General features: G+C 42.3%; 2 protein-coding genes across 7 annotated transcripts in view; both read right to left on the reverse strand.

The window, feature by feature from the left end:
* The window catches only part of Heatr3 (HEAT repeat containing 3), a 37,775-nt gene extending 30,918 nt beyond the window's left edge, over positions 1 to 6,857 (reverse strand). Inside the window, exons 1-4 of the mRNA XM_052166632.1 lie at positions 6,558 to 6,857; positions 6,262 to 6,434; positions 4,295 to 4,382; positions 2,486 to 2,595 (exon numbers count right to left, since the gene is read on the reverse strand). Of these exons, the coding sequence (XP_052022592.1) occupies positions 2,486 to 2,595; positions 4,295 to 4,382; positions 6,262 to 6,434; positions 6,558 to 6,695 (509 nt within the window). The 5' untranslated portion in view covers positions 6,696 to 6,857. The remainder of the gene's footprint in view (positions 1 to 2,485; positions 2,596 to 4,294; positions 4,383 to 6,261; positions 6,435 to 6,557) is intronic.
* Positions 6,858 to 9,652: 2,795 nt separating this feature from the next.
* Cnep1r1 (CTD nuclear envelope phosphatase 1 regulatory subunit 1) lies at positions 9,653 to 25,945 on the reverse strand. Of its 6 annotated transcripts, XM_052166731.1 has the most exons (9): positions 25,847 to 25,945; positions 24,901 to 24,972; positions 20,368 to 20,441; positions 18,837 to 18,929; positions 18,525 to 18,563; positions 18,252 to 18,329; positions 15,090 to 15,199; positions 14,599 to 14,653; positions 9,653 to 10,974 (listed from the first exon to the last, which is right to left on the reverse strand). In XM_052166731.1, exons 1-9 carry the CDS (start codon positions 25,869 to 25,871, stop codon positions 10,933 to 10,935), a joined length of 588 nt encoding a protein of 195 aa, XP_052022691.1. In that variant the 5' UTR covers positions 25,872 to 25,945; the 3' UTR covers positions 9,653 to 10,932. The 6 variants fall into 6 exon arrangements, with proteins under 6 accessions (XP_052022691.1, XP_052022693.1, XP_052022692.1 ...); XM_052166733.1 differs by lacking the exon at positions 18,525 to 18,563 and having other exon boundaries at positions 18,252 to 18,290; XM_052166732.1 differs by lacking the exon at positions 18,525 to 18,563.
* Between the last annotated feature and the right edge of the window lie 210 nt (positions 25,946 to 26,155).

Here is a 26,155-nt window from a genome sequence, read left to right on the forward strand (position 1 = left end):
GCTGTTCTTTTTCCACTACCACTCAATAATAATGCATTCAAATAAGGACAAAGGCCTCTATCACATGAAAGGCAACATTTTAAATTGAAAAACAATATTTTATTTACTCCTAGACTGCCATTATAATTTCAACAAGAAGAATTTTCAATCTTTAGAGAAATTACTCTAATAAGTATTAGTTTTGAAATCACAGGACTTCCTTAAATAAAGTTATCAATATTACTAATAAGTATATACACTAAATACATGTTAAAAGAATGAATAATTTTACTCATGTTTCCAGAATATAATCTCAATATAAACATATACATAATATACTAACAGATATTAACATGTGACTCATGCAATCAAGAATATATTTTCTGTTAGCTATCTCTTTAGTTATTTTATCACTAAACTATGGCCAAGAAGGCAAAGCATCTCTCAGTAAAGAAATGTAAAGCATGATAACTGTAGGTGGTAAAGCCTAAACTCCAGGACTCAAGACAATAAGGTTACTTTGGAGATAGAAATATTAGGCCAGTGGCTCTCAACTTGTGCATCATGGCCCCTTCAGGGGTCACATATCAGGTATCCTGCATATCAGATATTTATTTTATGATTCATAACAGTAGCAAAATTACAGTTATGAAATAGTAACAATTTTATGGTTGGGGGTCACACAACATGAGGAACCATATTAAAGGGTCGCAGCATTAGGAAGGTCAAGAACCACTATATTAGGCTCTCTTCAAAGAAAATATTTTTTAAAACTCCCAGTTCAAGCCACAGGTGGTAGATCACACCTGTAAGCCCAGGACATAGGAAATAAAAACCAAAGAGTCCCGCTGGGCGTGGTGGTGCACGCCTTTAATCCCAGCACTTGGGAGGCAGAGGCAGGTGGATTTCTGAGTTGGAGGCCAGCCTGGTCTGCAGAGTGAGTTCCAGGACAGCCAGGGCTACACAGAGAAACCCTGTCTCAAAAAAAATAAAATAAAATAAAAAAACCAACCAAACAAACAATAAAAAACCAAAAACAACAAAAAACAAACCAAAAAACACAAATGAGTCAGGAATTCAAGGTCACCCTTTGCTATATGGTGGCAAGTCTTAGGCTAACCTGGCCTACATCTGTCTTAAAAAATAAAAATAGCTGGAAAGATAGCTCAGCAGTTGAGAAAAAAATGTTGTTTTTGTAAAGACCCAAGTTTGATTTCGAGCACCATTATCAGATGGTTCATAACCAACTTCAGATCTCTGGCCTGAAAGAAAGGGCACCAGCTTTCATATGTATGCAGCCACACAGATATATGTAACATACATATATATAAAGAAAATATTAAAAGTTCAAGTTCAGTGACTTTAGCGATTGGAGAAAAACCACAGCGGTAGGACACGTTCAGTACTTAGCAGTCATGAGGTCCAGGGCTCCAAACAACAACATTATAGAAAGTCAAAGATGTATGGTGCACATAAAAACACCAATCAGTTGCTCATGTACCATTTCTTATAGCCAGTAATCCCAGCAGCAGTCAGAAGACCAAGGAAAGGGCATCATGAGTTCAAGGCCAGTCAAAATTACATAGTGAGATCCTGGGGGTCAAGGAGAGGCAGGGAGAGAAGGAAGGAATGAACCAAAAGAAAGAGAGAGAGAGAGAGAGAGAGAGAGAGAGACACTAAAAAAAAGGGAAAAGCCATTTTCTTCAGTCTGCCAGTATTTCTGATGGAATGTAACAACTACTGGTTCAAGATCTAAACATCCAATGGAAAAAAGATAGCCTTTTCAACAAATGGTGCTGGTTCAACTGGAGGTCAGCATGCAGAAGAATGTGAATTGATCCATCCTTGTCTCCTTGTACTAAGCTCAAATCCAAATGGATCAAGGACCTCCACATAAAGCCAGACACTCTGAAGCTAATAGAAAAGAAACTGGGGAAGACCCTTGAGGACATCGGTACAGGGAGAAAGTTTATGAACAGAACACCAATAGCATATGCTCTAAGATCAAGAATTGACAAATGGGACCTCATAAAATTACAAAGTTTCTGTAAGGCAAAGGACACCATCAACAAGACAAATCGGTAACTTAGTCTTAAAGTCTAAGAAACACTACTTTTAGGTCAGTATTTTAATTGTTCATAACTGAATATAAGAAACTGTAATTCTGCTACAATTACAGGGATAAAACCAAACTTAGAAAGTGCTTCTGGGTTTGTTTCTAGCTACTTTTACTCCTAGCTGTGGTCCACTCTAACCTAAGCAGTGCCAGCAACACGGAAAAGAAGTGGCCTTGCTTACTACCAGAGCAATGGACAAACACATCAGCCAATGTCATTCCAGATACCAAAGCAGGTGTACACTGTGCTGATTAGGAGGATGAATCTCATCACTGGATAGTCCTGCCTACTAAAGTAGCACACATTTGTGGGTGGATCCTACAGTTTAACAGAGAGCATGGAGGGGTGGGCAGTGGCACAACAGGAGGCTGCTCTTGGAGAGTACTTACCACACGTTCCACAGCATGTTCACAGCCTCATTGGCTATGCTCTCTACGGGATTTCTCTTATCGGCTTTCTCCTGTGGAGACATCTCATTTGGATCCAGTCCAGAGAGACACTGCAACCAAACATCACAATTAGCACCCAGGTTCAAAAGAATAATTAAGCAAAAAAGCTAGTACTAGTAAAAAATTATAACTGCAAAAAACAGCAGAAAGGATAGTGGTTAATAATTACATCAAATGGTTATAAGTACAGTTCTCAAAATGGTACATCCCTTGAGCACGGAGAGACGACTCAGTGGTTAGGAGCATTTTGTTTATCAAGAGGAAGGTTTTGCACTGCTCTTGCAGGAGAGCTAGGCTAAGTTTTCAGTATCCACATCAGTTGGGACACAACCACTTGTAACTACAGCCCCAGGCAATCTGACACCCTCTTCTGGCCTCTGAAGGCACCTGCACATATACAACATTCACTCACACAGACACAAGACACACAAATAAAAACAATAAAAACTAAAAAAAAAATAATACATCCCTTTGGCAAGAAAGGTCATCAAGGCATGATGTTATTTATCCCACACTTTACATGAAAGTATAAGATCAACACAAAGTATTTCCCCTAAAAGTCAGAATGACAGCAAGTACTGATATAAAGCAAATAAATAAATTTATATAAGAATAAATTTATATTAAAAAAGACAGAATGACAAAGAAATACAAGAGTTAATATCTGTACAGCATCCCCTAAGGACTATTCTGAGCATTTTACATATATTTACACATATTGTCATTAGTCCTCACAACAAACCTGAGGCAGCTCAACTATAAACTTTTATCTCCCGATATTCATAGGAAAATAAGATAAAAGAAGCTACTGAAGACATTCTAGCTTCCAAGTGGTGCCTTGATCTCTGTGCAAGGCTGCTTCCTAGCACAGAACAGGACACTCTCTGAAGGTCTTCTGAGTCTTACGACTTTTTATGGGGAGAAGACTTCCATGCCCTCTGCATAGAAGCATGTTTTACAGCATCCCCGCTCTCTACCCAACTGGATGTGAGCAGCATGGTGCTGAGTGTCCCCATGGCAGTACCTGCAGTGCAGCATCACTGCTCCAAAGGGAGCGGGACCCACTGATGCCTCACGGCATTAGTGAAAATTGGCTACTACTTGTAGAAAGGTGGAAGAAAGGCATGGCAGGCTGAGAGGAATACAAGAGTCCAGTGTCCTTAGCCAATGAGCTACATCATGTAACATGAATGTACATGTAACAATGAGAGTGTGACATAATCTTTATACGTTCATACTGTCTGTGCCTTGGGTCTATCAGCACTGGGTAAAAACTGGTCTAAGAATACCTGCCCTGGATTTGGATACAGTTGGGTAGTGGGAAAGCTCTGGCCTGGTGGCAGGCACAAAGATCTGAGTTCCATTCCCAGCACCACAAAATAGAAAGGGAAAAGAGACTTGTCTCACAGGACTGCTGTGAAGATTAAATGGCAGGCATACAGGAGTGAGTAATCAGGGAATGGCCTTGAATTCTAAGGGGTAAATGTGCATATCTTTAGAAAGGGATTGTCGTCTTCTAATCATAAAGGCGGCAGAGACACAAATGTCAGAGATTGGTATAAGTGATGCCCTTGTACAGTTTCCAGGGAAAGGAAAGAAACTGTCACAGGGTGTTTAAAGAAAGGGACACATAAAATGACACCAAAGTACTGAAAAATAAAAAACAGACAGACAAAAAAACCTCCCAAACCTGTCTCCTAAAAACACCACACAGAAGTCATCACCCAGGCTATGTGAAATGCCACATACCTCTCTCAGTAGTGCCACCAGGGGCGTCATGATGTCCTTTGCTACCATGTCATCACAAACGTCAAAACCTCCGCAAGCACTGAGGTTTCTACATAAGAAATGTAAACACGCTTTACTTTCAAGTCACATCTCCCAAAATGCTGCTAAGTCTTGTGTGTTTAACCACAGTTAATGTTTCCCACAGAAAAACTCTATTTGTCATATGCCGAAGAACAAGCCCTACAGATTTTCAACTGTTTTGGTCCTCAGCACATCAAATAACTGTCATTGTCTTACACTGTTGTGTTGCTTTCAAGAGGCAACCCTTATAAAGTAAGCATTTATGGGAGTCTTGTTTACAGTCTCAGAGGCTTAGTCCACTGTCATGGTGGAGCGTGGTGACATGCATGGCACTGGAGCAGTAGTTGAGAGCATTATCTTGATCATAGACAGTGATGTTGGGCCTGGTGTGGGCTTTTTGAAACTTCAAAGCCCACCCTCAGTGACACATCCCCACTAACAAACCCACACCTACTCCAGCAAGGCCACACCTCCTAATCTTTCTCAAATAGTAGCACTTACTAGTGACTAAGCATTCAAATACATGAGCCTTTGAGGGCCATTCTTATTCAAACCATCATATCCCTAGTAGTAGTCTCTGTAATTACTATTAGTTATATATATAGTATGTATGTATATATATATATATATATATAATAGTAATTATATATTTGGTTAATAATAATCAATATATTATTAACACTAATTTTACTCAACAGAGTTAAGATTTATTTATTTATCTGGTTGGTTGGTTAGTTTTTCAAGACAGGGCTTCTATGGATCAGCCTGGCTCTCCTGGAACGCACTAGTTCAAGCTGGCTTTGAACTTGCCTAGTTGAGTGACTGGCGCACAGGCGTTGCATCCAATATTTACTACACTGAAACAATACACACAGGCAGATCTGTAAGAGCACAAATACTAACTTTCTGCCCTCTCTACAGTTCATTCTATGCACAGCCATTCGAGTGGCTTTTGCTTTTTGGTTGTTTTGAGACAGGACTTCTCTGGGTAGCCCTAGCTATCCTAAAACTTACTCTGTAGACCAGGCTGGTCTCAAACTCAGAGATCTGCCTGCCTCTGCACCCTTAGTGCTGGGATTAAAGGCGTGTGCCATGATACAAGAAGGTCTAAATTTTATTTAAATTCAGCCCATCCGTTATTTCTTTTATGGATCATGCCCTTGGTGTTACAGTTAAAACCTCCTCACCAAATTCTAGATTACCTGGATTTTTCTCCTTATGGTTTCTTTTTTTAGGAGTTTTGAATTTTGCATCCTACATTCAGAGGTAAGGCCCCTTAGTTCATATGATAAATGAATGGCTTTTTCAAAAACGTAGATTACACCACTCCAGTTTAGAATAAACCCCTCACCTTGGTAGCCTTAGCAAATATAATCCCTACAGTCTCTCCTCGGCCACATATGTCAATCTGCACTCCGTCTCCTTTCTCTGTCGTTGCTGTTCCCCCATAAAGAATGCTCATATCCTATTTTTCCATGCTCCGATCTTCTGGTCTATTTATAAATGTCATTTAGAGGGTACCTCAATACAACTCCCCCTCATCCAGAAATGCACTCTCTCCTTTACATAGCACTTTTCATTAATACTGTTTTGCCTTTTTGCTAGCTTCCATTCACCCTCTCAATGGAGCTCCTGCAAAGACATCTTACATGCGGAAATGTCAGTTGTACTTGGAGCCCAGACTGGAGGGCTTTATCCTCTCAGGAACCCTATGGTGGATTTTGAGATGGGGGAAAGAAATGTGCATGAGGTTTGAGGGTTGGTGAAGCAGCCAGGTGGATCCCCAAAAATGTGTGTGTTCGTGGCCTCCGGGGTCCTTCAGAACATGAACTCACATCTCCATCCACTGCAATCTGAGCTAACTGGCAGGTTATTCTCTCTCCAGTCTCGGGCCCTCTCGGACTCACCTCAGAGCTCCGGCCGCTGTCTCCCTTACCGCCAGACTAGAGTCCAGCAGCAGCGGCCCGAGCCGGCGCACAGCATCCCGGCGGGCTAAGTCCGGTAGTGCCGGCCGCTGCTGCACTAGCCGGGCCAGTCCCGCGCAGGCGCACTCGCGAACCTCGGCGCTCGGGTGCTGGAGCTGCGGGAACCAAGACAGCAGAGTCGCGTAGTGAGCACGCGCGCTGCAGCACCTCTCTCCCGGCCACCCTGCCGCCCGCTGCAAGCCGCAAGCCGCCCGAGCCTTGCCAAGACCTCGTCCCACCTTCTCCAGAAGCTCCGCTGCGGGCCCATCGTCCTCCTCGTCCCCAGTTCCGTTCGCCGCGGCCGCCGCCTCGGCCTGACAGCTATCTATAGGGGAGAACTGAGGTCTCTTGAAACGCTTCGTCCGACTCTTACCCATGGCTACGGAGGCTGTGGTGATGAACCAGATTAAGAAGAAGACTGCAGCAGCAGTCGATGGGGCCCACCGGGCCCGTGGCGACTTCTAGTCTGCGACCTTACTTGGCGTCTCTCTTCAGCTGGTCCGATATGACGGCCTGAGCACACATGGAAAAGCAGCGCGCTTGCGCAGAGGGCGGGAGCGGGCAGTGCGCGTGCGTGTAATGTGATGTGGGCGGAGCCATCCCTGACAGTGGGTGGATCCCTTGGTTTCCTGGGAATGTTGACACGCCCACCTCATTTTCATTGTACAAATGCAAGGTTTCTACAAAATTTCAACTGTACAAAACGCGAGTTCGGCCGGGTGGTGGTGGCTCTTGACTTTAATCCCAGCACTTTCTTTACCATTCTTAGGAGCCATTCCCCAGCCACCTATGCATGACAGTTTTAGAAGGAACCTAGTGACTTTCAGTCTATTTCATTGTTCTAGGGACTGAGACAAACAACATAAAAAAGTTTCTCATAAAATATTCGTCTAACCATTTGTTTAAAAAGTATGTGTGATATGTGTGTAGGCACACATGCTGCCTCATTTGGGTGGAGATCAGAAGACTCCTCTGAGGAATTGGTTCCTTCCATCAACCTTTATGTGAGTTCCAGGAATCAAACTCCGATTTTCAGGTTTGCACTGCAAATGCCTTTACTTGCTGAGTCATTTCATACTTTTTTTAAGGTTACCTATTTTTCCAGATATCTGTTGCCCGTCCGTATTTTTGTAATATAGCCTTCCTAAAAGAGACTCTGAAGTTTATTTTCTAAAAACTTTTGGTGGAATCATGTAGTTGTAAAATCCACTTAGAGTTTGGCATCATGGCATTCTGCTTCACAATATCAGCACCTTCTCTATAAACCAGGGAGCCTCCTCAGTGTTCCTGGAGCTCTCCTGGACTGGTCTTAGTCCTGGGCAACCAGATAGCTTATGTTTACAGAGTCCCTAGCATTGATCATTTGGCTATCACCTGGGCCTTATTCCCAGATCTACTTAAAAATCCTTTTGTTATAGGTAGGTTATGGAGATGGGAGATATTTTAAAAATGCCCAATTTATGGGGACTGGTCTATTGTCCTCATTCTCCTGCTGACCCAGCAGACACATTACTATGAGCCCTCCATGCATTTTGTGTAGCAGTATCTCCGAATTGTCCACAACTGTCATCAAATGTGTGCTGGAATGAGCATCAGCAAATGAGTGGTTGCTTAGCAAGTGCCAGGCCCTGTGTTCCTCAGAGTTTTCAAAATGTGCAAACAGAAAAGCTCTTCCTATATGCTGTCCTCACTAGCCTGGGCGTCACTCTGTCCAGAGAAGGTGAGTTCTAGTCCGTATCTGCAGTGTGGAATAAAGCTCTAGAGCGTCTGCTCCCTCAACCTGCTATTGCCCTGTCTCACACTGCTCTACATTGGGATTAGGTAGTCACTGAAGTTTCAAGGACAGTAGTCACCAGAAAAATAAGCCAAGACACTCCTCTGGATCCAGAGTCACCAAGATCATATGAAAAAGGAGAGGCTTCTCTATGCACAGAGACTTTAAAGTTTGTGAAACATCAAAGAAGTGAGAACCATTTTGATTGGTTCAAAAAAGCAGCTTACTTTTGAAAGGGAAGGTGTGTTGAGAGCCTTCAGAGCAGAGCGGGATTGGCCCTCTGTGCTCACTCTCACTCTTCTCTCTTTGCTGAAGCACCACTGGTTATTATGTAAATGCTGACAGCTCTGAAACTTGCTGTCAAATGTTGGCTGCCAGTCCACTGCACATGATTCAGTCATGAGCAAGTCTATCTGCTTACTTGCTATGCCTTAGGGACTGCTTGAGGAGCTAGAAATAATAGCTATCCCCTGGTCCTGACATCATGGGTTTTACAGAACGCTGTAGCTCTATGCTGCTTTTGACAAAGTTACTGTAGATGTGCACTTTTAACAATTATCCTGGCTGGGTGTACTGCACACATCTTTTAATCTCAGTAGAGGCGGGAGGATCTCTGTGAGTTTCAAGGCCAGTCTGGTCTACACAGTGAGCTCTAGGACAGCCAGTGCTACAAAGTGAAACCCAGTTGTGAAAAAACAAAGCAAGTAAACAAACAAACAAAAAGAACAATTATCCTTATGGTGGCGTATGCCTGTAATCCCAGCACTTGGGAGGCAGAGGCAAGCGGATTTCTGAGTTCGAGGCCAGCCTGGTCTACAGAGTGAGTTCCAGGACAGCCAGGGCTATACAGAGAAACCTTGTCTTGAAAAACCAAAAAAAAAAAAAAAAAAAAAAAAAAAAAAAAAAAAAAAAAAAAAAGAATAATTATCCTGAGGCTGGAGGAGGTATGCTCAGCAAGTTTACATGTACATCCATTTATATCTCTTCTGGGGGAGAAGAGCCAGGTTCTAATCAAACACTCAAAGGAGTCCCCACCCCCAATACAAAGGGCCTTAAAATCTTCTTTGGCTTTATACTCTTGGAGGAAATTCCCAATCTAAGTCTGTAAGAGCAATGTAACAAATCCTGTGCTTCCTGAGAAAAAGCCAATCATTATTAGACCACAAATAAGGCATGAGGAAGGCTAATAGTCTACAACTGCCATACCTGCAACTGTTTGGTTGCAAGACAGAATTACAATAAAATAGGACCTGGAGGTAGGCAGTAAGAGCGCTGGCTGTTCTTGTACAGGCTTGGGGTTCCATTCCTAGTTCCCACATGGTGGCTCACAACCATCTGTAACTCCAATTCCAGAGGAGCTGATGTTCCTTTCCTACTTGCACAGGCCTTAGACACACAACTGGTACACAGATATACATGAAGGAAAAACTCTCATACACACAAGAGCTAAAACTCAAGTAAAATATCTAATTTGGAATTAGCTTGTATCTGATACTTAGAATATGTTTATGTTTTTTTTCTAGTTGCAGATACAATAAACCAAAGAAAATCACTAATCACTAGTTATATATAAAGTATTTATTTTTATGCACATATTTACCTACAAAATTTACAGAAAATGAAACAATGCAGAGCATACAGAATACCCTCTTAAGAGAGTTCTTAGAAGTGAGGGTTTTATTGCTGCAATTCAGAGAATGCGATTTTATACACAGGAAAGTCAAGATGAATACATGTAAATTAAATGGCAGCTTTGTTAAATGGTTTTGTCGTATTATTCAAATTTAGTTTAAAGTTGGATGAAATTTAAAATATTGCTCATGAAATAATTTAACCTTTTCAAACTCTTCTAATAAACAGGTAAAAGGCACCTCTAGTACTTTAAGCATTTACAGCAATCCCGACAGTTTCATCTCAAGGGCTACTGGAGTACACGTAGCTGTTGCGCATACACAGTATGCCGTCAGCACTCTCCAGGAGTGAGAGCTGCAGGCTCCGGTTTGTGGTGTGGTTCTGTGTTACTAGTGATGCCTGGGCCCATCAGCTACACCAGGACGGTACTAGTGTAACACGTCTACCACAGCATAAAATCCAGTCACCTAAAATAAGGTCTGTCAAATTCCCAGACAATACATAATTTTTTAACTTATACATTCAGAAGACTTTGGGGTATTTTTAAAATTGTTTTTTAAAAAAGTAATTTAGAGTTAAATGAAAACAATTTACTGAAAAATATAATAGTTGCCAGTATCCAGTATCAGGCTTAACAAAAATTGTCGAAACATCTATAAATTTTTCAACATAATGGAGATGAGATTTGCTCAGTCTAAGTGGAATCTGCTGTTGTTCCTGCAGCAATGGAAAGAGGCGTTAAGAATGAAAGGCACACGTAATAGCCAGTTTAAGGAGCTGTGGAGATGTCAAGCAGATGGTTCCTGAAATACTGGTGCAGGAGAACGATGTCCAAACATTTTCCTCTTGGTTTAACATTGGCATTGATTTGCTATTTACAGTAGTTTGCAAAAATACATTATAAAAACCGAAGGAGGTTTGGTTCCTAAGTTTAACTTAGTAATACACACATACTTCATCTGCAGAGTTCTGTGCAGGGGCTGAAGTGCTGAAGTGACACTAATACTGAACACAGGTAATCAAAGGTACTGAGGCGCGGAGAGCTCAGCCAGCATCATCGACATCATCTGGGCAAATATTGCACGCTTCTTGTCAGTTGCTGCTAAACCATCACATGTCCAACTCCAAAAGCAATCCTTTATGGCATTTTGCTGTACCACTTACTTGAGGAAAGACTGGTTTAGGTTCCCTAGCGATAGTGCAGACTGTCATTGAACATGAGGTCTAGGTTTCAAAATTAGCTTTCCTGTCTGTAGAAAAAAAAAGGAAAAAGAAGTCAGTACACAATTCTATTTAAAATACCACCAGTTATTTATAAACTTTTAAAGGCATTTTAGGACCATGGTGTATCAGGGAAAGACACTTGTTGCCAAGGTTAATAACCTGAGTTCAGCCAAAAAGAAAAAAAAAAAAAAAGATAAAAGCAAAGAAATAACTACCCCTTAGCTTTCCCATGGGAACTGTGGTATACACACTCCATCCATCCATCCATCCATCCAAAGGTAAAAACATTTCTTTTAAAAGGGGTATTTGGTGGAGCTGTGGAATGGCTCAGCCAGCAGAGGGTCCTACTGACAAGTCTGACAACCTTAGTTCAATCCCAAATGTGGAAGGAGACAAGTGATTCCTGAGTTCTGTCCTCTGTAGCATCACTACACCCAGCAACATCCACACTGTCCTGATGTCTGCTATGACTGTCAAATGCTTTATGGCAACATTGTCAGGCTGCCACTAGCCTTATGCAGGTGAGTACTTGAAATGGAACTAGTTTAAATAGAAGTGTTTTATAAAACACAGGAAACGTTGAAGAAAATACCAAAAAATGGGGAGTGTGAAGGCATTAAAAAGAAAAAAATACACTAAATAGAAACTGCAACTTTTATAGATTTGAGTTGTGTTTGTTTGTTTGTTTTTGAGACAGGGTTTCATTATATTGCTTTAGCTGACCTGGACTGATCTTGAACTCAGAGATCCACTAGGCTCTGCCTCCAAGTGTTGTGACATATATCTTATTAAACTAAATTTTATTTATAATACATAAAATTATTTGGACAAAATGCTTCTTTCCACATAAAGTTCTTATTTCCTTAAGTTAAAAAGTAAACTAAAGGGCTGTGTGGTAGTGGCACATGCCTTTGACCTTGGGAGGCAGACGCAGTCGCATCTCTAGGTTCAAAGCAATCATGTTCTACAGAGCATGTTCCAGGACCACCTGGGCTTCACAGAGAAACCCTGTTTTGAAAAACAAACAAAAAAGTAAATTAAGCAGCTGAAGACACTGTTCAGCAGTTAAGAGTAAACATGGCTGCCGGTTGAGATGGTGCATGACACTTCAAAGGAAAAAGCAGGAGGAGCGCCATGAGTTTTTGAGCCAGCCTGGTCTACAAAATGAGGACAGTCAAGGTTGTTACACTGAGAAACCCTGTCTTGAAAAGCAAACAAACAGATAAAACAACAACAACTAGATAGCTCACAACTATTTATAACTTCTAGTTCAAGGTATGAATGTGGTACACAGACAAATATGCAGGCAAAATACCTGTAGACATAAAAATAAATCCTGGGAGCTGCATAGATGGCTTAGTGGTTAAGAGCACTGGCTCTTGTTCTTCCAGAGGATCCATGTTCAATTCCCAGAACCCACAGGGCAGCTCACATCTGTCTGTAACTCCGGTTTTAGGGGACCCAACATCTTCACACAGACATACGTGCAGGCAAAACACCAATGCACATAAAATTAAAATAATAATAATAATAATAATAATAAATCTTTAAAAAACAGGAATATAAATACGCACATACTTCTGGTGGTCATCATAATATTCTAAGAAATATTTTTGGGTCTTTTTGTTTTAGTTTGGTTTTTTTGAAACAGGGTTTTTCTGTATGTAGCCCTGGCTGTCCTGGAACTTGCTCTGTAGACCAGAGTGGCCTCAAACTAAGAGATTTGCCTGCCTCTTGCCTCTCTAGTGCTGAGATTAAAGGCATGAGCCACCACCACCTAACTAAGAAATGTTTTGTAGCCAGCGGTGGTGGACACACCTTTAATCCCAGCACTTGGGAGGCAAAAGCAGGTGGATTTCTGAGTTCAAGGCCAGCCTGGTCTACAGAGTGAGTTCCAGGACAGCCAGGGCTACAGAGAAACCCTGTCTTGAAAAAAACCAAAAAAAAAAAAAAGTTTTGTAGATCTGAGCTACATACATAAAAACTAAGTTGTAACAATAATAATAGATACCATATAATCTAAACTTTTTAAGGGTTTATCTGAAAGACGCTAGAATCTGGCTGAAGGACTACACAAATGTGTTTTGTCTGGGTCTCTACTGTGTGCCAGGGGCCACAAGAAGTGCTAAAAGAGTAAGAAACCACACAGAGCAGCTTCTACCACAGGGCAACTTAATTCCAGTGGAGACAAACACATATAGTATGTAGGATGGGAAAACAACTGTGTGTCAGACAGGAGGTCAACTTACAACGCAACCAGTGTGCAACTAGACATATAAGACTTCAACTGAGATAATGTGGGTAGAGAAATGAGCCTGGGACTTCGCATGTGGTTAATAGCCAATAATTAGTCACTCTTTTCTTTTTTTGGTTTTTTTTTTCGAGACAGGATTTCTTTGTGTAGCCCTGGCTGTCCTGGAACTCACTCAGTAGACCAGGCTGGCCTCGAACTCAGAAATCCACCTGCCTCTGCCTCCCAAGTGCTGGGATTAAAGGTGTGCGCCACCCCCCCACCCCCCCAACCCCCCAATCCTCCCACCCCCGGCTAATTAGTGATTCTTAAATTCTAATATTGGGTCAACATTGGGTCAATATGTTCCTTTATTAGAAGCTAGTAAGAATACACACCAAAATGTAAAAAAATGTAATTTCCTTAATCAGGAAATTAAGGCACAAGATATGCAAGTTTGAGACCAGCTTCAATAACATAGTAAATTCCAGGCCAGCCTAGGCTACAAACCAAAACCCTGTCTCAAAATTTAAAAAAATAATAATAAAAATGAACAAGATTCAACTGTTGATCCTACTACTTTGTCTGGCAGCACTACCTGTAGTTATCCCAAAAGGCTCAATGTTAAAGGTTTGGCTCCCAGCCACTGGTATATTAAAGTAACTGAGTAACAGGGGACAATGTCATCAATGGAGCAAACCGATCAGTGCATTCACAGATGAGGCGGGTGGGCCTAGTCAGAGGATACAGGTCACCAAGAGGAGAGACTTTCAAAGCAATTTTGTTTCTGGAACTTACACTGTAAAGCAGACTTGTCTCTCTCTGCCTCCTGAGTGCTGGGATCAAAGGTGTGTACCAACAAGACTGGCTAAGAGTTTAGGGGTTGTCTTGTTTTGTTTACACAGGGTATTGCTATGGAGCCCAAGCTGGTTTTAACCCTTTTCTGTTTTTCTCAGTCAGTATTTTTTATCTTCAGGCTAGACTCAAATTTGTATACTGCTAAGAAGAGCCTTAAACTTTGATTTTTCTTCTTCCACCTCTTAAGTGCTGGGATCACAGGGGTCTACCATCATGCCTGGTTTCCTGTGGTGCTGAAGAGCAAACCCAAGGCTTCACAACTATTAAGCATTCTATCCGCTTAGGCTCTGCCTCCACTCTTGAGTCTCTTGCCTCAGATCCTAGTACTGAGCTTACAGGTGTGGGCCACCATCCTACCCTTAAGGACCTAGAGGTCTGCTCTCCTAAAACCAAACATGTCAGTACTCCCTCCCCATTTTTGTTTCTTTGAAAGAGTCTCGCTATGTAGATCAGGGTGGCCTTGAACTTGGAAGTAATCCTCTTGCCTCCCAAGAGTAGAGATCATAGATGTCAGCAGTCATACCTGACTTCAGGTCTATTTATTCTAATGAAAACTACTTACGTCATCACAGGACATATTGTATTCTGCTAATACCGTTCGACATCGAGCAGCTATACTGAACCAACGTGGTCAAAGGAAAAGTTCCCAATCAAGTCAGGCTTCTGTTATGGTTTAGACATGAAATGTTGCCCCCAAAGGCTCAAGTGTTAAAGGGTTGGTCCTGAGCTACTGGCACACTGAAGTAACTGAATAACAAAGGGGAAAACAACGGCATCAATGGTGGAAACCACAGGTGCGCTCAGAGCCAGGGGAGTGGGATTCAGTCAGAGGACACTAAGGGAACTTTGAAGGTCAGAGCTTACTCCTGAACCCTTCACTGTCTTCTGCCACCACGAGAAGAGTGGCTTTATGCCATGCTCCCTGCCATGAGTCAAGACAAAGCTCAGGTACTGAATCCGCAGGGATGGAATGTGATTACCATAGCTTCTAACAACCACTTAGGTTCTTCAGCTTAGTTAGGATAACAGAATTCAACTCGTGGTAAAGGATACATTGATGGTGCAACTACTCTCTTGTGTATTCCAGCAAAGAACAAGCCTATCAGAGTTATACAGCTGATAGTGAAAAACGGATGGTTCCACAGTGACGTGAAGAAGGACACCTGGAAAAGAAAAGGGAGATTAAAGTCTTAGGATGTCGATTACTTCCTCCCTAACTAGACAGACATTTGCAATGTTTTTATCATTTAACTACAAGGTTTGATGACTTCCAACAACCCTAGTTCTTTTTATTGTGCTGTAAAAACAAAACGTATACTTTTTTAGTATGGTAAGGTAACAGCAATATAAGTCAATCATGCCAAACACTCTCTCTCTCTCTCTCTCTCTCTCTCTCACACACACACACACACACACACACACACACACACACACACACACACGCACGCGCGCGCAGGAGGGTTTCTCTGTGTAACCCTAACTGTCCTGAATTCACTTCTGTAGAACAAACTGGCCTTGAACTCAGTGATCCTGCCTGTGGGATTGAAGAGGTAGCATTGGCCTTCAGTCTCAATGAAAACACAGATTAAATTTGATTTACTCAACTCCCTGTCAAAAAGCTTCCTCAAGGTACACACCTTTAATTTCAACACTCTGGAGGTAGAGGAAGGTAGGTTTCTCTGAGTTCAAGGCCAGCCTAGTCTATATAGGTAGTTCTAGAATGGCTGCATGGTCAGACCTTGTCTCAAAAAATTAAAACCAATCAACAAAAGCTTCCTTTTTTTTGTTTTTGATTTTTTTGTTTTTGTTTCCCCCACTCCCCCTGACAGGGTTTCTCTGTGCAGCTCTGGCTGTCCTGGAACTCACTCTGTAGACCAGACCAGCCTTGAACTCAGAAATCTGCCTGCCTCTGCCTCCCAAGTGCTGGGATTAAAGGAGTGCACCACCAGGCCCGGCCAACAAAAGCTTCCTTAAGAGAATTGGCCCTGCTGTCATTTACAACTTTGTCACACACTAATCTTCCTCTCCTGCCCTATCTTTACTTCCTTGTTAGCTTAATTTTTACAGCTTCTCCACTACCTTTGCTTGAAATAAATAAATGAAGCTTATTTGGAATTTTAAAAAAAGCTGTTTTGAAAGCTACTTGAATAAAAAATGATGAAATAAAAACTATGACATTTTAAATAGTGAAGCAGCCTTTGAAGCTGCTCTGACCCTGACGGCCACGGGTCACCGAAGTGGGGAAACTGGCTGGCAGGTGCCTGTAAAGACCTAGAACGAGAGAGAGAGAGAGAGAGAGAGAGAGAGAGAGAGAGAGAGAGAGAGAGAGAGAGAGAGGACTTCCTTTACATCTGGGCCTAATGAAGTGACTGCGGGAAAGTAGGAAACATACAACTCTAAGACTATGTAGAGAGAGACAAGAGTCCACCACCAGGATCCATGCTTGGAACAAGAATGGCACCGAAGGCAGAAGGTTAGGAAATAAAACAACCAACAAGGGAAAGAGGAACATATAGTGTGTCTAGAAAAGAAATCGAGGGGACGGATAACTACACAGAAGAAACACTCAAGGGAAACACAGCACTTCCCCACATGACATACCTCATGGATTAAGAGAGAGAGCTAAATACACACACACTGGTTCAAGACCATGAAAAGCACCAGGCATATATGATTCAATAAGGTTGGATTAACGAACAAGACTGCAAACACTAGGAAGGAAATATTCCTGAGATGAGGTGATGCTGAGGATATCTTTCTTTGCTTTCTGTTTTGTGAGATAGGGTCTGTGTTTTTACAGTCTCTGTGGTTTCCTGGATGCATGGTGGGTAAGAGTGCTTGCCCAAGCCTGCTAACCTGAGCTCCATCTCAGGACTCACATGGCGGAAGAAGAGAGCTGACACCTCTAAACTGTCCTCTGACCTCCACAAGAGTGCCAAACTCTCAGGCTGTGCCCCCTCCTCTTTCTATAAATAGATAAACCAATAGGAAGGTATTTTAAGGAAATTTAAATTTAAATTACCTTAAAGGTAATTTAAGGAAATCTGAGGGCTGTTTCTGTTTTGTTTTTTGTTGTTGTTGACAAGGTTCCTCCATTTGTCCCTAGCTCTTCTGGAACTCACTCTGAACCAGGCTGACCTCAAATTCAGAGATCCATCTGCCTCTGACTCCTGAGTGCTGGCATTAAAGGATGTGCCACCATGCCTGACTGAAAATCTGAGGTTTGACTTCAAGATGGATGGCCATGTGTCCATACAATGTTGGCACATAGAGTACTATTTTATGTGTGCATATGCGTACAGTCTATGTGTGTGAACTTGCTTGTGTGTGGAAGCCACAGGCTGACACAGGATTCTTCCTCCATTACCCTTCTCATGCTTTAAGACAAGGTCTCTCAGTGAACCCAAGTTCGCTGCCTTGACTAAATGAGCCAATCCTGGGATCCTCCCAGCACCAGGGTGAGCTACAGACCGTCACGCCTGGCTTTTCCATGACTGTCGGAGTATGAACGCAGGTCCTCACGCTCATACAGCAGTCATTCTGCTCAATGAGCTGCCTCATCACACACAATATTTAATATTCTAAAAGTTGTTTGGTTGTTTTTTCTTTCCTCTTGTTATTTAGCAACAATGCTTTACCGTGTAGCCCAAGCTGGCTCTGAGTCTTAAACCTCCTGGTTCAGTCTGCCATAATGCCAAATTACAGGACAGTTAGGCACGGCACAGCTGGATGTAGGTTTTATTTTAATTAGGTCAGTTCTTCTAGCCTCCTTCTTTCCATGGCAACAGTCAATGACATTGGGACAGCAGTTTCCTCCTTTCAGAAGTTTGCAATATCCTTTCTCTCCCTGGCTTTTGTATTCACACCTTCTGCTTCAGACACAATTGCTAGTTAGAACTCTCATCAGGTTTGGGGTTATTAAATACTGAAGTAAAAAGAGCCAACCCTAAGGCTAACAGATATCTTCTCACCTAATTTTAAAAAATTACATTAACTACATAGTTTTGGGCCTATTTCTGATTACATTTAATTCTTCATTTTATTAAGATCTCAACTAGCTAAAATCAGCTTATATTTTTCTCAATTAGAAGTAGACTCATTTCCCAAGACAGAACTTTTTAGTCTTCTTGCCAGGTTCCTCCCACCCTTCTCCTCCAGGTGAGCACCAAGCACAGCCTTCAGATCAGAGTCCTCCAGGTGAGCACCAAGTACAACCTTCAGATCAGAGTCCTCCAGGTGAGCACCAAGTACAGCCTTCAGATCAGAGTCCTCCAGGTGAGCACCAAGTACAACCTTCAGATCAGAGTCCTACAGGTGAGCACCAAGTACAACCTTCAGATCAGAGCCCTACAGGTGAGCACCAAGTACAGTCTTCAGATCAGAGTCCTATAGGGAAGCACCAAGTACAGCCTTCAGATCAGAGTCCTACAGGGTAGCACCAAGTACAACCTTCAGATCAGAGTCCTACAGGGGAGCACCAAGTACAACCTTCAGATCAGAGTCCTCCAGGTGAGCACCAAGTACAACCTTCAGATCAGAGTCCTACAGGTGGGCACCAAGTAAAACCTTCAGATCAGAGTCCTACAGGGGAGCGCCAAGAACAACCTTCAGGTCAGAGTCCTATAGGGGAGCACCAAGCACAGCCTTCAGATCAGAGTCCTACAGGGGAGCACCAAGTACAACCTTCAGATCAGAGTCCTACAGGTGAGCACCAAGTACAACCTTCAGATCAGAGTACTACAGGTGAGCACCAAATACAGCCTTCAGATCAGAGTCCTACAGAGGAGCACCAAGTACAACCTTCAGATCAGAGTCCTCCAGGTGAGCACCAAGTACAGCCTTCAGATCAGAGTCCTCCAGGTGAGCACCAAGTACAACCTTCAGATCAGAGTCCTACAGGTGAGCACCAAGTACAGCCTTCAGATCAGAGCTCTATAGATGAATTCACAGGAGAGTTATCTGTCTGCAATAGAGCCTCCTCCATTAACATAAAACTCCAACACCAGCCTCCCCTGATTCCTGTCCTTTCTATCTCCTCTGTAGTGGACATCAGGAAGGCTACATGCTAAACAGCACCCCCAACTGTCAGAACTGCCACCTAGATGGATGACAAAAGTCTTCTTAGGCTCCCCTCTGCATAACATAAAAAGACAGTAGAACAACAGATGTAGTCTAGAGGGCTTATTTTTAAGATTTCTGAAAATTATGATACTGATCTAAACAGTTGAGGAGAAGTAATCGCTGAAAAACCTGAGTCACTGGGTGTGGTGGCTTGTGCTTCTAATCCTAGCACTTGGGAGGTGAAGGCAGAGGCAGGTGAATCTCTGTGAGTTTGAGGTTAGCTTGGTCTACACAGCAAGTTCTAGGATAGCTAGGACTACACAGTGAGACCCTGTCTAAAAGAAAGAAAAGGAAAAAAAAAGAAAAGGAAAATGTAACCACACAAAACAAAAAACAAAAACAAAGAAAGAAAAGAAAAACCCAAGACTGCAAGTTTTCTAATAAAAAAAGACTAAGCTTGAAATTAAGGCACTAGGAGAAAGAGACAGAAACTTCAGAAGCATTTGATCAGCTTTCATCAAATAATCCTTCAAGAGCTAACATTATGAAATTGGAAATTGCATTTGGTCTGGTGAAGCTCCTACACAGTGCCCAGTGGGAGACCTCTTGGTGTTTCCTATATTAAACTCCAGACAAGAAAAGTGGAAGGACTAATGCAGAAAAAGGAAAGCTTTGCTAACTCAAGGGGTTAGTCCGTGTTCTCTTCAATGACAACGAAAACACACAGAATTAACTGTGACTCTGTGGATCAGGTCACTTAGAGATCAATTTATAACTCAATTCTGTCAACTTCAATGAGCTACATAGCCTAGAAATCAGTGACTTGGTTTCTTTCCTGATTTTGGCCACTTGGTCTATTGTTTATCAGTTATATTTGTCTTTGGGAGGGGCATGTCATCTCAAATGCTTTCTGGAATGAAGAAAGGCATCAATAGATAATTCACTGAATTGCAATTTTAAAAAGCTGGTATTAATGACAGGAGATGAACAAAACCAAAGGAAAAGAATGTTCATGTGGAAATAGAAAAATTCAAAACATGACTTAGAAAATAACAAATGGAGTAAATTTTCTTAGATCCTTTCCCTTATGAAGATAAGTACCTCACAACAGCCAACCAGAGCGTCCCTTAAGCAAATGATTACAGAGTGTGTTAATATAAGGATTAATATCATTAGTAGCAGGTACAGGTATGTGGCATATTTCATAATTAACATCACTACATCCAGTATCTTATTTAATCTGCTAAAGACTTTAAAACAAAATCTCTACCTTTTGTGTCTCAGGATCTATTAGCCAGTTCCAGGCACCAGTAGCTGTACAGACAGACACCACTATAAGCAGCACTGGTGAGAGATAAATACAAAATTAGTAAGCAGACACACCCTCCCACCATTTGCGTCTTGACACCACTTCCAGCAGTGCCTAAGAGACACAGTCAAAGACTGCACCACTTGATCACAGTGGATCAAGAGTCAGACTTGCGGTTTAAGGGACTCTCTTCAACATTCTGAGCCCTGGGAACTGAAGGACAACAGCAACTTCCTGCTTCCTGTTTAGGATTCATGAGAATGAAGAGTAATACCATTAAAACCAAGAAGCTAGATAGCAATATTTTAATGTAAGACCCCATGGGCAATGAGATTTCTATTGTGGTTTGGGGCTGATTTTACAGATCCAGTAAACTCAAATTGGAAAAGAAAACCCCTATTTTCTAATGTAAGCACACAAACAAAGGCTCCTTTCTGAACGGCACAGCGCCCAGCGGGTCCTAACTGAGGGGCTGTGCCATGCAGACGACTGACTGCTGCTGAGTTAGACAAAGGTCAGTGTGGATGAGTGTGAGTCACTGTGGAGCACACCAGTCAGTACTGACTTCTTAAAGGGACTGAAAGAAAAGGACTTGAGAGCTAGTAGAAACCAGAAAGGGTTTAGTTTTTCCCACCAAGCTTTTCTGTGTGTGTGTGTGTGTGTGTGTGTGTGTGTATTCACATGTGTGTGCCATGGTGCACATGTGAAGATCAGAGGTACCTGTGGAAGCTGGTTCTCTTCCTACACCAGATGGCTCCTGGGGACTGAACTCAAGTAATCAGACAATACTTTTACCTGCAGAGCCACCTTGCCAACCCCACCCCACCTTAATCTAAATAGATTATAAATAAATTGAAGATAAAGAATAAAAGGACACAGGAGTTAGCTAATGCTCTGGAGCTAAAGACAGTTCTTTTATTTCAGTTACACTTCATAGATTTACAAATGGAAAAATCATTTTCAGAGAACAGGAACGTAGTAAAATCTTAACCACCTGGAATTTCTAGAGATAGGGGTAATAAAAAAATCATTTCAGGTATTTAGTAATAGAGTCAAAATTATCTTCTCAGTTAAGAACAAATTAAACTCAATCCCTTATTCTGTATTTTCAGAAATAAATATATTATATTACATAGGTACTTTTATATTACATAAAACCAAAACCAAAGTATTAGAATGGATTTCATATGCACACTTTTATTTCATTGGTACACTAGCCAAGCTGACGGCACTGCGTGAAGCACACAGGAAATAAAGAGTGTTCATGAAGTCTTAAGAGACAGGGCAGCATTGCTTTCTAGCAATGTTTTGGGAGCAACTTCTTTGTACACAAGAACAGCAAACAGATTACTACTTGTCAATCTGACCAATCAAAGCATAAAGGTGGCTACATCTTCACAAAGAAAACTAATAAAAACCATTTAAAAGCCAAGATCCCCACTTCAGTAGAGCTGTTAGTCCTGCAGCCTGAGCCAAACCTTGACTTACAGCATGTCTTCCCAGGGCTGGGATGCTCAATAGGTAAGAACGCGAGCTGCAACTGCAGAGGGTCTGAGTTCCGTCCTCAGAGCACGGTGGCTCACAGCTGTCCTGACTTCAGCTCTGGGAAGCCCAGCACCCTCTCGCTGCCCTCCTTGGGTACTAGGCATGCACATGGTGGTGCACAGACATACATGCAGGCCAAATTAAGATAAAAATAAAAATTAAATCTGTCAAAAACATGGGCCTGGAGATTTGCTCAGTGGTTATGAACACTTGTTATAAAGGACCTGGGATCTGGCACTCACACGGAGGCTCACCATCTCCACAGACACCAGTTGCATATGTGGTGGTGCACTGATGTCCATGTAAGCAAAATGCTCATACACATAAAATAATAAACATCTAAAAAAAATAACAACAACAACAAAAAAACCCAAAACCAAAAATACCATACCTTTGTGTTGTCTCTGTGGTTCACAAGAGAGCATGTCTAACAAATGTAAGACCCTGGATCTTAGTCCCAGCACTGAAAAATAGGTTACATCCTGACTGTACTTGTGGCAGCAATGAAATGCCATCTTCCTAAGACTAGCCCAAAGCTGAATGGAATAACACAACTGTGGTCCCAACAAGTGGAGAAGCAGAGGTTGGAGGATCACTTGAACCTAGGAATTGGAGGCCAGCCGGAGTAAGGCAGTGAGATCCCATATCCAAAGAGATGAGGAGTGGAAGGAGGAGGGGGAAGAGACAATGTGGTCTCAGTACAGAGGAGCAGAACATTCTGGATATTTTGGCTATATTTGTTCACATTTCCCACTATGCCCCTTCCTTTGGGGCAGTAAGTAGAATTCATTCAAATAATAATACTTAGGAATAGGCAGTAGTAAGGTGAAATTCTTTCCTGGGTCTGGCTTCAAAGCACACCATCATGCTGTATTAAGGTCCAACTAAGGAGGTCACTGAGATAGATGGCTCATCTGGTAACGACGCCTGCCAACAAGCCCGATGACCTGCAGTTGATCCCCAGGACCACAGGTAGATGAAGAGAACTGAATCCCACAAGCTATCCTCTGACTTCAACATGGGCTGTGGCATGTGAGTGAACTTACATGCATGCACATATGTGCACAATAAGCACGTGTAATTTTACACAGATATGTTATCTATATGTGTCTGAGTGTGTATGTATACTATGTGTATGCAGAGCCTGCAAAGATCAGAAGATTGTGAGCTACCATATGGGTACTGAGAACCAAACTCAGTTCAGAACAGTAGTAAGTACTCTTAATACCTATCTCTCCAGCCCTATGTCATAACCTCTATACATAGAATTGAATGCTTTAAAAAAATAAAGCAAGAGCTTTGTGCCTGCTAAACAAATGCTCTACCACTGTGCCATCCCAAGTCAAAATATTTTTTTCAAAATAGATTTATTATTTTAAATTATGTATATTTGTGTGTGTTCATAGGGGTTTGGGTACATGTCTGCAGAATCTAAACGAGGATGACAGATAGCCTGGAGCTGGCATTGCAGGTGGCTGGTGTAAATGCTGGGAACTGAACCCGTGTCCTCTACAAGAAGCACTTTGAATCACCAAGTCACCACTCTAGCTCCAAAATATGATTTTTCTTAACAAAATTGTATTTTGATAGCTTGTAGGCAAATTGTGTGTTGCTTAGGGAATTTATGTGTGTGTGTGTACATGTTCATGTATGCATTTACGCTGTGCATGTCTGTGCGCAACCAGAGTGTGACTTAATTTATGAAACAGACTAGCTCATGCTGTATTAAGGTCCAACTAAGGAGGTCACTGAGATAGATGGCTCATCTGGTAACGACGCCTGCCAACAAGCCCGATGACCTGCAGTTGGTCCCCAGGACCACAGGAGATGAAGAGAATCATCTCACTGAATCTAGAGTTCACACGGTGCTAAAATTTGTATTGTGTTCTTAATGAAAGTTACAATTTTTAATAAAAAAAATATGTCTCTTAAGGCTAGAGAAGTGGCTCAACAGTTACGAAGACTAGCTGTAGCCTGGAGAGATGGCTCAGTGAGTAGGAACACTGACTGCTCTTCTGAAGGTTCTGAGTTCAAATCCCAGCAACCACATGGTTGCTCACAACCATCCATAAGGAGATCTGATGTCCTCTTCTCAGAGTGTCTGAAGATAGCTACAGTGTATTTACATATAATAAATAAATAAATTAAAAAAAAAAACAACACTGGTTGCTCTGCTAGAAGTCCTGGGTTCAATTCCCAGCACCCACATGACAGCTTACAACCCCCTGTAACTCCAGTCCTAGAGAATCTTTTGGGGACTGCACATACATAGTACACAAACATACATACAGGCAAAACACCCATACACATAAAACAAAATGAGTAATATTGGGGGGACAGCTCAGAAGTTAAGGACACTTGTTCTTGGAGAGAACCTGGGTTCAGTTCCCAGCACCCACACAATGGCTTACAATCACTAGCAACACCTGTTGCATGATATATGGTACCCTCCTCTGGACTCCGTAGGCACCAGGCATGCATTTAAAATTTAAAAAAAAATGTATTTTCATAAAAAAATAATTCAACCATATAAAATAGTCTCTCCTTTTAGGGTAGCCAGTTATAATTTCCTTTTTCTTTAAAAAATTATTTAGTGTGGGTGCAGCTGCATGATATGTACAGGCATACGTGCCATAGCCAGCACACATGTGAAGGCAGAAGAGAAGTTTGTGGAGTCCGCCCTCTCCTTCCTTCTCTAAATGGCTTCAAAAGATGCAAAGAAGGTATACAGGCTTGAACTGCATACACCAGAGTCATCTTGCCAGTTCATAATTTTCTCAAGTATTTCTTTGTAATACATTTAAAGGTTGTCTAAACTCAGAAATCGTATAGCTTAGTAAAACAAGGAATTACTAGTCAGACGTTTTAAATGGAAGGGAGTCGTTCTTACTTAGGAATAAAGCTATCGACCGCACTTCATTTTCCCTTAGAAAGCATTCGGCAACTTACTTCTCCAGCGTCCAGTGGCAGGTTGCAAGCAATGAATATATTCAGTAAGTCTTCTTTCGAAAGCCTTGAGATCTAGGTAAAGAGAATTCAGTTCTCTACCTGCTCTTTCTAGTCTGAACTTGATAAAATGAAATCTTAGATTGACAAACTCCTACACATCTTGCACAGCACCTTACTTGTGTCGTGCACTGTTGGCTTATAATGACAATTTTAAGTACATGACAAAAACCTCACTTTTCTTTCATTTCAACTTCTGGAAACCGGTTGGTTTACTTTTTGAAGCTTTTAAGTGGTATGCTGGAGACCAGCAGCGACTTCAGCCAGAGCAAAAAGCTGAAATTGGGGGAGTTACAAATAAATGGACCAAAATCCAGCTTAATTCTAATTCTATAGGACCAAGAACTTCCTGTTGAAACATCAAAACCCATGAGGTCTAATTGACTACAATTATACGATTCAGGTCCTAGCTCTTATCATTAATTGATGGCTATGTAGTATGGACTTACTAGACTTCCGTACACAGATAACGGGCTGTGTGCAAAGATACTCCCTTTCCACCTCGGAATGGGTTACCGGTGATTGTCCGCCTACGCCTTGTGCTGTGTCAGAGCGTACCTCTGAATGAAGTAGGGTGTTATTTCCAGGGGTGTTTTAAAAAAAAAAACAAAACAAAACTTTGGAAGGCCAAGAGCACGTCCAAATTCCGGCAATTTCAGAAGCCAAGGAAGAAATTAGGGTTACGGCTCCTTAGGTTGTCAAACAGAAAATGAATTCGCACTCCACAACACGCAAGGGCTCGTCAATGAGAAGGGCCCCCGGCCCCAGCGGGGGTAAGGCGGCAGCCCTCCGCGGCCGTGCGCCCCGCGTCCCCGAGCCGCGGCCCCGCCACGCCGCCCTCGCGACCTCCTCAGCCTCGGGACGGGACCTGGCGGACGACACACTCTACCTTCCGCCTGTTCCAGCGAGTTCATGTCGGGCGGCAGCTCCGGTCACCGCCGCGGCCCGATCCTCATCGCAGCCCGCCCTCCCCGCCCCGCCGGCAGCGCCAACTCCCACCTCTAACCGCTCCCCTCAGCCCCGCCCCTTCGCACCGCCCATTTTCTAGAAACGTTGAGCTTATTGGGTATCTCTGACAGACCCCTCAACTAAACTACTTTTCTATTGGCTAATTTCGGCAAACGCCTTCGGGAACCCAGAGCTAGACGTTCAGCTGGAAGGACCAAGAATAGCGAGCAGCTAGGCTGATATACCCACG

Source organism: Apodemus sylvaticus, chromosome 21, assembly GCF_947179515.1.
Source record: "Apodemus sylvaticus chromosome 21, mApoSyl1.1, whole genome shotgun sequence".
Classification (NCBI taxonomy): domain Eukaryota; kingdom Metazoa; phylum Chordata; class Mammalia; order Rodentia; family Muridae; genus Apodemus; species Apodemus sylvaticus.